Genomic DNA, 15,691 nt, shown 5'->3' with positions numbered 1-15,691 from the left:
GTACTCATCTGGTGGCAGCAGGTGACCCTGAGGCGTAGACTGCCTCGATGAGTGTTTAATTCCTTCCCAGTCTCACGACAACGTCATCCTCCAGTGGAATTGCAGTGATTTTTTCCATTGCCAGGCTGAGCCACGGCAACTGTTAAGCTTTACACCTGCTTTCTGCATTGCCCTCCAGGAAACCTGGTTCGGGGCAATGCGGACCCCGGCCCTTGGCAGCTACAGGGGATATTATAGCAACCGTAGGGACTATAATAGTGTGTCAGGTGGAGTTTGCGTCTATGTCCTGAACTCAGTATGTAGTGAACCTGTGCCCCTTCAAAGCCCTCTTGAAGCTGTGGCTGCCACGATAAGGACAACACAGGAAATAACTGTCTGCAATGTATATCTTGTTCCAGATGGTGCAGTACCCTTGAATGTATTGGCTGCACTGATTGATCAACTCCCTAAACCTTTCCTACTTTTGGGAGATTTTAACGCACATAACACCATGTGGGGTGGCGCCATGCTTGTTGGCTGAGGTCAAAAATTTACTGTCACAACTCGACCTCTGCCTCTCAAATAAAGGTGCCCTCACACATTTCAGTGTGGCCCATTGCACATACTCAGCCATTGATGTGTTGGAGCACCTAATAGCCTTTAAGCGGCTCCATCTCCGCATTAGCCAGCTTATAAAATGACAGAAACAGGAGTGTTGGGAGAGGTATGTGTCGACCCTTGGGTGGCATGCGACACCTTCCCATGTCTGGACGAAGATCAGACATCTTTTTGGGTACCAGACCCCAACAGGTGTCCCTGACATTAACATCAATGGCATGTTATCTACTGACACAAACGTGATTGCCGAACACTTTGCTGAGCACTATGCTCGAGCCTCTGCGTCGGAGAACTACCCCTTGGCCTTTCGCTCCCTCAAATGGTGGATTGAAAGGAAAGTCCTCTCGTTCACTACACGCCACAGTGAACCTTATAACGCCTCATTTACATAGTGGGACCCCCTCAGTGCCCTTGCACATTGCCCCGACACAGCTCCTGGCCTGGATCGGATCCACAGTCGGATGATTAAACATCTCTCGTCTGACTACAAGCAACATCACCTCATCTAATGGCGTCTTTTCATCGCAATGGCAGGAGAGTACCATCATTCTGGTGCTCAGATCCAGTCAAAACCCGCTTGATGTGGATAGCTACCGGTCCATCAGCCTCACCAACTTTCTTTGTAGGCTGCTGGATCGTATGGTGTGTCGGCGGTTGGGTTGGGTCCTGGAGTCACGTGGCCTACTGGCTCCATGTCAGGGTGGCCTCCGCCAGGATCGCTCTACCACTGATAATCTTGTGTCCCTTGAGTCTGCCATCCGAACAGCCTTTCTCAGATGCCAACATCTGGTTGTCGTCTTTTGTGACTTACGTAAAGCATACGACACCACCTGGCGACATCATATCCTTGCCACATTGTATGAGTGGGGTCTCCAGGGCCCACTCCCGATTTTTATCCCAAAACTTCCTGTTGTTCCGTACTTTCCAGGTCCAAGTCATTGCCTCCTGTAGTTCCCCCCGTATTCAGGAGAATGGCGTTCCGCAGGGCTCCGTATCGATTGTCTCTCTAGTTTTAGTGGCTATTAATTTTCTAGCAGCAGCTGTAGGGTCGTCGGTCTCACCTTCTCTGTATGCAGATGATTTCCGCATTTCGCACTGCTCCTCCAGTACTGGTGTTGTTGAGCGGCGCCTACAGGGAGCCATTCACAAGGCACAGTCGTGGGCTCTAGCCCACAGCTTCCAGTTTTAAGCTGCGAGAGTCTTGTGTCATGCATTTCTGTCGGTGTCGCACCATTCATCCAGAACCAGAACTTTACCTTAATGATGATCCACTCACTGTAGTGGAGACACATCAATTCTTACGGCTGGTTTTCGACACCCAATAGACTTGGCTACCTCACCTTTGTCAGCTTAAGCGGAAGTGCTGGCAGCACCTCAGTGCCCTCCGTTGCCTGAGCAACGTCAGCAGGGGTGCAGATCGCTCTACACTGCTGCAGCTCTACAGAGCCCTTGTTCAATCCCACCTTGACTATGGGAGTGTGCTTTATGGTTTGGCGGCGCCCTCAGCGCTGCGTTTACTTGACCCAGTGCACCACTGTGGCATCCAACTAGTGACAGGAGCCTTTAGGACAAGTCCAGTGACCAGCGAGCTGGCAGAGGCTGGAGTCCCTCCATTGCAGCTCAGGCATGCACAACTGCTGGCCAGTTAGGTTGCACACATTTGTAGTTCTCCTATGCATCCAAATTTGTCTCCTTTTCCCACACATGGCGGTTCATCTCCCGCATCGACGGCACAGGTCCTGGCTCACAACTGCAGTTCACATCCGATCCCTTCTATCTGAACTGGAGTCCTTGCCTTTACAACCTATACTTGAGGTCCATTCGCGTACACTTCCTTGGTGTACACCTATGCTGCAGATTCTTCTGGACCTTTCGCATAGCCCTAAGGACTCTGTTAACCTTGCAGCTCTCTGCTATCACTTCCTCTCGATTCTCCACATGTACCGGGGCCACGAAGTGGTTTACACCGACAGCTCTATGGTTGATGGGCACAAAGGCTTTGTGTATGTTCATGGAGGACATATTGAACAGCACTCCTTGTCAGATAGCTGCATGTTTTCACTGCAGAGTTGGCGGCCGTATATCGTGCTCTTGGCCACATCCGCTCATGCCCTGCTGAGTCATTTCTGATGTGTGACCCCAGGACACGTCAGAATCCCAGGCAACGAACTTGCCAACAGGTTACGCGGAAACCACTTCTGGAGATGGGCATCTCCAAAACTGACCTGCGTTCCGTCTTAGGTAGCAGGGTTTTTTAACTTTGGGAGACGGAATGGCATAACAGTACACACAACAAACTGTGTGTCATTAAGGAGACTATGAATGTGTGGAAGTCTTCCATGCCGTCCTCTCGCAGGGAATCAGTTGTCCTCTGCAAGCTCCACATTGGCCATACGAGACTAACGCACGGTTACCTCCTCCGTCGTGAGGACCCACCTCGGTGTCGCTGTGGCTCACAAATGATGGTCGTCCACCTCATGCTGGACTGCCCACTTTTAGCCACTCTGCAGCGGACTCTTAACTTTCCCAGCACCCTACCTTCAGTGTTGGGCAACAGTGCCTCAACAGCAGCTTTATTTTGATGTTTTATTTGTGAGGGTGGGTTTTATCACTTGATCTAAGTTTTAGCGCATGTCCTTTGTCCCTCTGTGTCCTCCACCCTAGTGCTTTTAGGGTGGAGGTTTTAATGTGTTGCAGAGTGGCTGGCTTCTCCTTTTTATTCTCATGGTCAGCTAGCCATGGTAATCTGCTCTCTAGTTTTGATCTCTTCTACATTTTTCTTGCATGTCTCTGTGGTTTTCTTGTCTGATTGTGTCCATTTTAGTGTTTGTTGCCCTTCTGTCATGCTTGTGGTTTTCTCCTTTCTTCCAGCTGTGTTTTGTATGTCACTCCCACCCTTGTGGAATTATTTTAATCGGAACGAGGGACCGATGACCTAGCAGTTTGTTCCACCCCCCTCTCCTCCCCCCCCTCTTTTAAAGCAACCAACAGAGCAGCATTTTGGCCTCCACCTACAGAAAAAAAAACCATTCACTGTTGGCAGGCTAGTAAAGAAGAACTGGAAAAGAAAAAAAAAGAGGAAGACTTAAGTGTGCAAGTAGAGGACTGAATGCAAAATGGCCAAAAAAAAAGAAAAGATGACGTATTGAAATGGATTGAAGGACACTGTCAAAATGACATTGGAATTAATACAAAAATAATTCTAGAGTTGAACGTAACAGATTTCAAGGGCAGAGTTGGTTGGTGTTACAGGTTTATGAAGTGTCATGGACTTGGCATGTGAACCAAAACATCTTAGAAGATGGCACAAGAGTATGATGAGAAAATATTATCTTCCCATCACTTTATTATTCAACATTGAAAGAAAACCAGTGTGGAACTGGGCCAAATAGTGAATATAGACAGAACTCGTGACATCTGATGTGTGGAGTAACAGAACTGTTGTCATGAAAGGTGCTAAAATTGTAACTACAAAAACAAGCGGACATGAAAAATGTACTACACTGTTGTCCTTTAATGTTGTGCTGATGGTGCTAAACATAATCCAATGATCATTTTCAGGCACAAAACAATGCCAAAACCTTCTGAAATACCACTAGGTATTATTGTTAACATACATGACATAGGTTGGATGGATGAGCCTGGTGTGAAGTTATAGATTAACAGAGTGTGGGAGAGAAGGAAAGATGCGTTATGGAAGAAGAGTTCTCTTCTTGTGCTAGATCAGTTTATTAGTCACTTAAAAATTTTTGTGAAAGAGAAATTGAGATAGGAAAATACAGGGCTTGCTGTTATTCCGGGAGGACTTACTTCATAATGCAACCTCTTCATGTCTCAATAAATAAACCATTTAAAGTGTATATGAGAGAGGAATTGAACAAATGGATGATGGATGAAACCCAACGTGAATTCACGCCGAAGAGAGCATTAAAACGATGTACAACCAAACAAGTATGTCAGTGGATAAAACAGTCATGGTCTAGAGTGAGAGAAGACATGATTGTTAAATCTTTCAAGAAGTGTGGCATAAGTGGCAGTGGAGATCATTTTATGTATGATGAGGATCACGATGATGATGATGATGATGATGATGATGAAGAGGAAGAAGAAGAAGAACAAATTATGATTTTCATGGATTCTAAAATTCAGTTCGGTTTTTGAAGCTGAGAATTTTTTGTAGTCTGGCTTTGCAATCTAATAATAAAAATGGTAATGTTACTTTAAAAAAAAGTTGCTTAAAAATTAAGGTGCATCTTCTCCATAAAATATGGTAAATTAATTAGTAGAAGTCTCTCATTGATAGTGGAATATTAAAGAAAAAGATGAAAATAAAATATAAATCTCCTTAGTTCATATGCATTTATTCAATATAGTGTTCTGTCTTTAAAAGAAATGCTCACAGCACATTAATAGCTGACACTTGTTGTGTAGAATATTAATTAGATTGTAGTCCCACAATGAATGCAGTTTCCAGATGTGGAATGGCAGCTGCCTTCTACATTTAGTTGAAACTAGCTTGACTGCTGTTGATCAATTGGAATCTGCTTAAAGTGAAAGTGAATAATGTACAAGAGATATTGAAAGTACTACTCAATAAGAACGATTTCCTTGTCTAAAATGCAGACCACTTTGCTTCTTAAAAGCATTGTGCTATGGAGATATCTTAAAGTACTTCAGCCATTCCTTTTAGTAAGTTTGTTGTTCTGTCTGAGTTCTGTCTGACTACAAACAGGCTTTGTGTGATGTACTTATAATTTGTTTGGGTAAGATAGATACAGGAAGATAATGTTCTTTATCACTGACAGTTTGGGGAAAGCATTTATAGTTCTACAAGGTGCACCCTGTATGCATGCAACCATTGATGATAGAGAGGAAGTTCAGTTACAGATAGTTGCAGACAAGAAAATAACAATGCCTGCCACCAGGAGCCAAGCCCATACTTTCTTCCCTTTGTCAAAGATAAAGCAAACTATTTTTTACTCATATTACAACTCTTATTAATCTTCAGCATGGTCCCCTAAAATAGACAATAGTTTTCTGCAGAAAACTGTCCCATGAGGCAGACACGAACCAGAAGCCAGGAGCTGAAATGGGACTTGCATCTTAAAGTTTGTGTTCCATGCTTAAGTAATATTTTCTGCATGCTCTCTGCTGCTTATGAGTATTAGACAATTTTACAACAAATGTAATCTATTGCCAGTGCAAATCAAACAAGAATCAAATGGACATCTTTGGTGAAGAACAAACATTAAGCTTCCAAAATACTGAGTCAGTTATCAAATGTTTACAGAAAAAATTCAAAAATTATAAGTATGAAGGAACACAACTTTCTCCAAAAATATTAAGAATTTCCATTATAATATGAAATATTTGCTAAATATGTGTAATTGTACAGCAGTTCAAATAGAATCCGGGATTGCTTTGACAAATTTCTTCACATGTATCCATCCATCGAAGGAATCTCTTTATTATTTTTATTCTGTATTTTTACAGCACCGTTTTACTCTTCCAAATATTTGTTATACAGGTCATGCAGATTTAAAAGCAACACATCAGTTGTCAAAAAGATTAGTTTTTAGGCCAGTAAATTGTTTTCCCTTCACATAAATAATAGGGATGTTCCTTCCATTTAAGATTGGTGTCTCAGTGCAATATGTTTCCAGATTCAAAACAGATTTAACTAACATGAAGGTGTTGTAAGAATAATAATAATCCATCTAAATATGATGGTTAATGTGCGCTTCTTCTCGAACAAATGCAAAATTGCTTTTCCAGCTTCACTCCTCCCTTTCATTGTCTCATCAAGCAACCTTGTGTACACAGCATATTTATTTATAAAACCATCCAAATTGGTCAGAATATGCGTACTGATGCCTTGTTTCATAAATATTTTCTAAGTGTCAGTGTTCCTGTCCAAAGAAACTCAGAGTTCTGTAAACGTACATTTCTTAGTAATATGTTTGACACATTTTGTTGTTGAGGTTGTTTAGTATAGTTAGTAAATTGTATTATCGATCATTTGGTTTTGAGTATCATAGCAGTGGATTTTTAGCAAAATGTAATAATGATGATGATGATGATGATGATGAACATCATCACCATCATGTATCTGTCTCCTCTTACATTCATCACTATTCCATTATCTTAAAACAGCTGATCTTAATTCCAGTAGTCTTGTAATCAGATATGTTTTATGCTACCCATACACTATGAGATTTTTCCCTTTGAAATATATCCGTAAGCTGTAGTCTAAAGAAATACAAACTTACTTTTTTTGTAAGTTGATGATACTGTATGTCATGTGGTACCTTATTCCAAGTCTTCCCTGATTTACTTACTTGACATCGGAAGTTCACTGAGGCTTTTTGCAGATGATGCTGTGGTGTATCGAGAGGTTGTAACAACGGAAAATTGTTCTGAAATGCAGGAGGATCTGCAGCGAATTGATGCATGGTGCAGGGAATGGCAATTGAATCTCAATGTAGACAAGTGTAATGTGCTGCGAATACATAGAAAGATAGATCCCTCATCATTTAGCTACAAAATAGCAGGTCAGCAACTGGAAGCAGTTAATTCCATAAATTATCTGGGAGTACGCATTAGGAGTGATTTAAAATGGAATGATCATATAAAGTTGATCGTCGGTAAAGCAGATGCCAGACTGAGATTCATTGGAAGAATCCTAAGGAAATGCAATCCGAAAACAAAGGAAGTAGGTTACAGTACGCTTGTTCGCCCACTGCTTGAATACTGCTCAGCAGTGTGGGATCCGTACCAGATAGGGTTGATAGAAGAGATAGAGAAGATCCAACGGAGAGCAGCGCGCTTCGTTACAGGATCATTTAGTAATCGCGAAAGCGTTACGGAGATGATAGATAAACTCCAGTGGAAGACTCTGCAGGAGAGACGCTCAATAGCTCGGTACGGGCTTTTGTTAAAGTTTCGAGAACATACCTTCACCGAAGAGTCAAGCAGTATATTGCTCCCTCCTACGTATATCTCACGAAGAGACCATGAGGATAAAATCAGAGAGATTAGAGCCCACACAGAAGCATACCGACAATCCTTCTTTCCACGAACAATACGAGACTGGAATAGAAGGGAGAACCGATAGAGGTACTCAGGGTACCCCCTGCCACATACCGTCAGGTGGCTTGCGGAGTATGGATATAGATAGATGTAGATGCTTTTGTAGGTTCTTGATCACCACCATCATTCTCCATATCTTCCTGTCCTGTAGTGAGGCATATTTGAAAGTTCTGCTTCCACACTGCCATCATAATGCTGAGTTTCTACATTCTTGAGAGTCCAGCCATACTCTCCAAAACTCAGAATTATCTTCTAATAAATTATGTAACTGATTGTCAGCAAATTTTTAATTTTTCATTTTCTTTTTTTGTGTTAGAAGTTCTGAATGTCCATTGTTTAGCTGCCAACAGACAATTAAATGAAGCTGTAAGCAGGAAAATGTACTCAGATACTTGATCAGTTGCCTGCAAAAACTAGACTGAATAATATAGGTGGGATGCCCACACTTACAGTCAGTCACAGTGGTAAGGGAAATGATTGTAAGCATCAACCTCAGTGTATGTTAACTGAATGGACAGCATGAATCAGAAGCTGGGGACAGTGCCAAGTTAATGAGTGCATTTCTAGGTTTGTAATACCTCTTGAGGACCTTTTGTTCAAATTCCTGTCTGGTTATCTTCAGTAACATATTTTAGCCGTTTCCATAAATCACTCCAAATGGCTTCTGGGCTATTTCTTTCACAAGGCAACATATTGCTCTCATCCTTGTAGAAATAGAGCTATTAGCCATCTTTAATAACCCCTCCTGAACAGGCCATGAAGGCCCAACAGTACTGACCAGCCTCCATGTCATCCTCAGCCCATGCGGATATGGAGGGGCATGTGGTCAGCACACCGCTCTCCCGGCCGTATGTCAGTTTCCACAACCGGAGCCGCTACTTCTCAGTCAAGTAGCTCCTCAGTTTGCCTCACAAGGGCTGAGTGCACCTCGCTCGCCAACAGCACTCGGCAGACTGCTGGATGGTCACCCATCCAAGTGCTAGCCCAGCCCGACAGCACTTAACTTCGGTGATCTGATGGGAACCAGTGTTACCACTGCGGCAAGACCATTGGCCACATCTAATAACACTGAATATCTTATCATTGAGAGGGTTCCGATTATTTTTGTCAAACAGTTGTATTCTTGTACAGGGTGGTTATAATTTAACTTTTGCTACTTGAGATGTCTCCCATGAAACACAAGTGATTATAGAACAATGAAACCATGTGAAAACATTTGTATGGACATGTGGAAGAGAAATAATGAATAAACTGTTGAAAGAAATACATTTTAATTTCCACATGAGGAGGTCCAAATCTGGTGATCTTGGTGGTGACACAGTTCGGAACAATCGGCCAAAGATTTGGTTTGCTCCTGGGAGAGGCCGATGGCCAATTGCATTGGAGAAGTTGCCATTGCAATGGCTGAGAATGTTACACACAATGTGTGATCTTCAAGCAGAGCACGAGCTGTGTCATTACAGCTGAACATTTCATGGTCTGCCATTTGAAAAGTGCTGCAAACAAATATGAAATGGTATCCGTACAAACTTCAGATTACTCACCAACTTTTGCCATTTGGTGCAGACATTTGAGTAGACTTTGCTTTTACATTTCATGCTAGGTTTGAAGTTGATGACATGTGGCCTTGGAACATTTTGTGGAATGATGAAGCACACTTTAAGCTCACTTGGGCAGTGAAAACTCACAATTCTTACATGTGAGGATTGTCATTGCTAATAAAAGTACATGAAGTTTCCTTGCATAGTGAATGCAGCATTGTGTGGTGTGACTTCACAACACACTTCATGATTGGTCCAATGGTGGAGCTCCACCTGACATTGCTTGTGAGGTCCTTTGGTTACTCAGTAACCCATCTGAAGGAAACTGAATCATTGGCTGATCATACCAAACTGCCTAACCAAGATCACGAGATTTGAACCCTCTCATGTGGAAATTAAAATGCGGTTCTTTCAATAGTTTATTTGTTAATTCTTTTCTGCTTGCTCTTACAAATGTTTCAAACAATGTTTCATCGTCCTACAATCACTCATTTCTCATTTGGGGGGGGGGGGGGGCTCTCTCAAGTAACAAAAGTTTAATTACAACTGCCCTGTATATCTATTGCATATAAATTAAGTAACACTGCAATGATATAAAAGTCCTTTTTATTCATCTCCCAGGGAATACTGCAAAGTCTAAACCAGGAGTATCAACTGTTAAAACTGCAGCTGTTCCTGGAACGTCAAGCCTTAAAACACAGTCTGCTCGTGGTCTAAATGTTGCAAGTCTACAAATTGGAGAAGGAATTCGCCGAGCTGAAAGAGATCTTGCTCACCTTAATGAGTCTCTTTCACGTCACAGTAAAGGATCTGTGACATACAAAACACTGCTTGCGAAACAGGAAGAAAAGAAGAAGGAACTAATGATGCTAAAAACATCAGAATCTGCTGTTAATAATGAGCGAAGTCAGAGAAATGATTATAAAAAAATGACAACATTCTGATCTTCAAAAAGAACCAAAGATTAGATAGCACAGCTGAATTGTTGGTGTTTAGAATTGTGGGTTGCATTGGGCTCTCAACCCAGATGTGAGTTAAATTGCTAGTTTCCACAGGTATGTGTCAGCACACACTCCACTGCAAAGTAAAAGTTTTATTGTGAAATAAAACTCTTTCTTGTTAAAGCTTCTCAAGTATTGGAGAAATGTGAAAAGAGAAGAGGTAAAGTAAAAGATTAGTTTTCTAAAGCATAAAAGATATTATTGTAAACAGGAGCATAGAAAGGAAAGCTGTGATCTTTATGACTCGACAAAGCCAAATGTAGTCCTGGCTGTTGAAGGAACTGGATGTGGACATGTAACACTGCCAGTGGGTGCACATTTGTTGTCTTTTAGCTATGTGGTAATCATTTCAGAGATCATTAATTAAGTAATGTGTCAAAGTGTTCCACTTGCTTTAACCCCAATGTCTTCCTCAGACATAGACATAATGGTGCTACACTCAAGCTGGGACCACAGTTTGCCTTGTTGGGTAATAAAAAATATGTTTTTGTGTATAGATTCAAGACAGTTGTAAGAAAATGATATGTTCTTTTAGTGCATCCAATAAAATTATAAGAATAATATTCCTGTCACTAAACAAGTAATTTCTTCCTTATGCCTAAAATTAAACCACATTTCCTACAGCAGTTGTAATCTGTAAGAGTAGCAGATAATCTCGATAAATTTCATGTATATTGTTACGCTCTTCTGCCCTTCTTGAAGTAATGTGAGTAACAGGTTTGTTGCCACTACATTACACAATATAGTACAGAAAACCATTTAATACTATCCATATAGTGTTGGTGTTTGTACCAGTAAAGAAGGCACGTCTGAATGTTCTCAAAAATGTCTTCACCTCTGATGATGTAAAGGGTATTTATAAGGATGACTGGAGTAAATGGTTATGGATGGATTTCACATATCTTGTGCACCACGAGAATTAGAATCAGTTGACTGCTACAGCAGTTCGTGTCCCAAGTTCATATGGTGTACGTGATTTCTGCAGCAGTTTAGAGACTTAAGCTTGTTTGTATTGTAATTAACTTCAATGTTAGTGTACTGGCAGTGCTCTAGTGGATCCCCCCCCCCCCCCCCAAACTTTGTCATTTCTTTTAAACTCATCAGGTGGATTTCCAAACATATCTTGTAGCAAACAATGAAATAATTTTCCTGTGCTTCAGAACATACCACAACCAATTAATCAGTAGTTTTTATCATGGTTAATGCTTGTAATGTATATCATACCTGTAAACATGTATGTCTTTATCACTAAAAATATGGACAAGGTTGGACTACCTGAAAATTTGAAACTGGCAATTTTACACACACATTTTCCTCTTTTTACTGTACTTAGTGTTTCTGCAGGACTGAGCTTTTCAGTAGAATCTTAAGTATTGGTCACTAAATGGTTTGACCATGCCAGAGCAGCATGTGGGTCTTTGCAGCAGCACATTTCTCCCATGTGGGTTTAATTGAGACGTGATTTGACAAGTGATGACATTGCTTATTATTTTGTGATTTTGAGTGTAGTGACACTAACATGCCAGATGATGATGTTGCAGTTATTAGGACAATGTGGACTGTTTTTCAAGCAGTAGTTTAGAGCAATTCATGTAAAGAAAGCTTAAAACTAAATATTTGGTATTTTTATCATATTTCAGTTGAAAGTTGTTTCTTTCTCAAATATGAATTTTTTACTGTACAATAAGAAGAATAAAATGAACACCAAGACACTTCAGGGGCAAACTATGTTATTATTCCTCTGGATATCACATTAAAAACAAGGATGAGAGTGAGAACTTAGTGTCATATGGGCTCTGAGGAAGTCTGGGTAACCAATGATCAGTTTCTAGATACTGCTGTATTGTCAGTACAATATAAGGGCAATATAAGTTTAGATTGGACTAGTGCACCTCTAGATTTTTTTCATACTTTCTTACATATTATATGATGAAAAACACGAAGCAGCGAACTAACGTGTGCCCTAAACAGCATAAGGAAGCTATGGATCATGAATCATCCATTTGCACTGTCAAAGGAGAAAGAAGTTACCTTTATTGAAATTAGTATGTTTCTGGCAATTGTTATTAATATATGAGAACACTGGTCTCTCGAACATGCTGTGCGATTTTTATCCAGACATTATGAGCCCTAACACCTTTCTATGTATTGTAAGAAAGTTTCATATAAACATAAATGATGATTCATTAGCCAGAAAAAGTCAAACTGGCTATCATCCACAGCACAAGGTGCCAATATGTGATCTCAGAACATCACTATAGATGAAGGCACGTGAAAATTTCATGGCCACGTGTTTTTTAAGCAATACTTTCCACAAAAGCCATTAAAAAAAGCATAAAGCTGTATATGTTATCAGAGTCAGACACAGTGATTTTTGTAAATCCATTGCTCATGAGGGTATCTGAAAAGGGCTAAACTGTGTGTTCAGATGGATTTCACACAAATCTCCTGTCCTAGCTTCAGAACTGGAAGCTGCCAAAATTGGTTTTTTGGAGACTACAATAAAATCCAGGATAGGATTACCTCCACACAATACAAAATCTCAAATTTCATCAATATGAACAGTGAATGTCTTAACAGGGTGCTGGGAGGACAAACAAAATATACTCCTGATAACAGTGTGTTATACACTTGAGAAGATCACCTTTATTGATAAGAGTCATGAGAAATCAACACCAGTCTATGTTGCAGACTCCAAAGAAAAGTCTTATGGTGTGTTTGAACATCAGACTATGAAGTGATGAGCTAAATTGGCTTTCTAGTTAATTCTGATAGAGATGGTAAACTCCACACCATACAACAAAGTAACAGGAAAACGCCTAACTACTTGCCAGTAGATTTCTCAAACTACATCTTTTCAGACTATTGACGGGAAACAATAGTCTAGAATGCAGGAACAGTGTATAGTGTGCTTTGAAAGAGGCAAGTAGATGACTGGAAAAATAGGTATAAAAATACAAGCTACTAGAGTTGTGAGTGCAAAGTCACATTTTCTTCAACACATAACACAAAAAAGTTCATAAAAGTTACCCAAATATGATTACTGTACATAAGACAAGCTGCATAGTTCACTACTAAAATATTTTTGTGTAATAAAATTGTGTTCGTTTGTGGAAAATTCTCATGTGCCCCCCTAATCATTTTTTTCCCCAAAAATAATGTTATAGAAAGTTCCTTATGAGAATACATATTAATTCAAGTGCAAAGTATTATACACCAGTTAAAATGAAAAAGTATAATCTTTCAATAATGTATATATATGCTACTATTATGCCAAAAACTGCCCCAAGAATCACTACAGCTTAAAATATGGTAAAACCAGTCAGGTTTCTCATCATAGGCTTATGAGTTACAGCTTGGGACTGAAATGGTTATATAGTGTAAATGTAGTATATGAATACTCCTATCTCTGACAGTGCATGCCAAAAGCTTAGACCAAAAAATGATTGGGTGGGAGGAGACATGTAGAGTGCATTGGAAGTATTCAGCAGTGGGTGCAAGTGCCACACTGGAGGTATAGTTTCCAAGCCTCACAGAGCCACAATCAATAGGTTTATGATCATAAAAATCATTGGACACATCATACCAGTTCAATTCTGAAAAATAGGTGCAAATGAACCACCCATGACTGTGCAAAGGAAAACGAAAGAAAATCTATATAAAGGTACTCGTGCTGGGATTAGGAAAAATGTCCATTTGCTCCAATAAATATTTGTACACCACAGATGCAGCTAAATTAAATCCAGTATCTACATGCAGAAGCTTAAGTATGATGGTGTTCAGTTCCAACATCAATGGTAACAGTGTTGGTGCTGGTCTTAACAAAATGTTTATCATCATCCTTAATAAGCAATATGAATTGCATCAAATTCAGAAGTCTGCTCTAAAGAAAGTAATTTGTTTGGTTTGGTTCATTGGAAGAATTCAGTATAGATGTATCCTGTCTAAGACAGAAGTAACATGCTCATCTGTCATTTGACTAATATTTAAATATTAATTAAGATTGTGGGGTACCCAAATGTGTTATGTGAAAGGAGAAGTTGAAGAGAAGTTCTTTATTTCCCATTTATCATGAAAGGCTGCTGGCAGAATTTCACTAGCCAGTATTTGAAACAAAAATTATTCTGCTTCTTGTATGACATTGCTACTCACCAAATAGAAAAGACAATGAGCAGAAGATAACTATACAGTAAATATTCACTTTTATAGAAATAAGACCAATGAAAACTTGAAAATAACTGGGGAAATAATCAGTCTTGAGCTTTGTAGTACTATCCCCATGACCTCTTTTCTAGTGTTTAACCCATTGTAGGGGGTCCACTGTTTTCATTATTTGTGCATATTTCATTTTTTGGCTGGATGCCCTTCCTGTCACCACAGTCATCAGTCAACTTAAAAAAGGGTTGGGGGATCGTGTGCACCATCTGCCTGTGAATCACGTTGAAACTTTTGTTCTTTGTGTTATTGAATTTTTAATAGTTTCTCTGAGGTACATGGAAAACTACCTTAAAAAACACTCACAAGGAAACATCATCAACTTGACATCATATTTTTGGGAGGGGGGGGGGGGGGGGGGAGCACACTTGCAAGGTATCAGTCCCAGTCTTGTGCAAAAATTTGGGCTGTAATTCTGTTAGTAAACAGTTATGACCCTTTTAAACAAGCACATGCACCGGTTGGTACTCACTTTACCCCACTGCAGTTGCTAAATGCCAGAGCATGAAGCACTATACAGTATAGTGAGTAACATGCTTTGTTCACTGCGCATAGTTTCTAAACTGTGGCTGGTTTCAGAGCTCTTTGCTTTTATGTTGCAATTCATAAGTGCAGTGTAAAGAATGAAATGAACGAGTATGTCCTTAAGAAGTAGTGCAGGCCATTTAATTATTAGCATCACTGTTGTGCATTTTTTTTTAATTATTTTAAAGCTGACACTGTTAAAGTGAAGTACATTTGCAGGGGATGTGCTATTCTTCAACATGACTGGCTGGATTAAATTGTATATCAAAAATCATTAATTTCATTTCATAATAATCTGTTCACTTTGATTTTGAAATGTGTATATAGTTGTAGAATATTATTATGACACTACTGTTAGAATAATATTAAACGCATATTTGCGTGAGGTTGACATTACATACTCATATTAGTTAAGTATTTTTCTCATTTAATAACATGTTTTTGAATGAGATATCAAATTCATTTGGCAGATAAGTCCACCTCTCTCACATCCAATGTAACTGCGAATAGGAGGGCTCTGGTTGTCATTCTGCTGCGCTGTACAGCACTTTGTGCTCAGGGAATACATCTGCAGTGGGGCCAGGCAAGTGATATACAACAAATGGACTTTAAGTTTGAAAGCTGTACATTCAGAAGATTATAACTGCATACTATCAGAATTGTGGCCCAGATTTCACAGATTATTGTTTTCTGGGGCTGATATCTTGTAAGTGTACTTGTTTT

General features: G+C 40.0%; 1 protein-coding gene and 1 pseudogene across 1 annotated transcript in view; one reads left to right on the top strand and one right to left on the bottom strand.

The window, feature by feature from the left end:
- The window catches only part of LOC124723014 (zinc finger CCCH-type with G patch domain-containing protein), a 167,256-nt gene extending 156,465 nt beyond the window's left edge, over window positions 1–10,791 (top strand). The window contains exon 10 of the mRNA XM_047248189.1: window positions 9,849–10,791. Coding sequence (XP_047104145.1) covers window positions 9,849–10,171 — 323 coding nt within the window. The 3' untranslated portion in view covers window positions 10,172–10,791. The remainder of the gene's footprint in view (window positions 1–9,848) is intronic.
- On the bottom strand, window positions 8,620–8,740 carry LOC124723454 (annotated as a pseudogene).
- Window positions 10,792–15,691: the final 4,900 nt, after the last annotated feature.

This window comes from Schistocerca piceifrons, chromosome X (genome assembly GCF_021461385.2).
Source record: "Schistocerca piceifrons isolate TAMUIC-IGC-003096 chromosome X, iqSchPice1.1, whole genome shotgun sequence".
NCBI lineage: Eukaryota > Metazoa > Arthropoda > Insecta > Orthoptera > Acrididae > Schistocerca > Schistocerca piceifrons.
The sequence above is the reverse complement of the archived record's forward strand: the minus strand, read 5'-3'. Positions and strand labels throughout refer to the sequence as shown.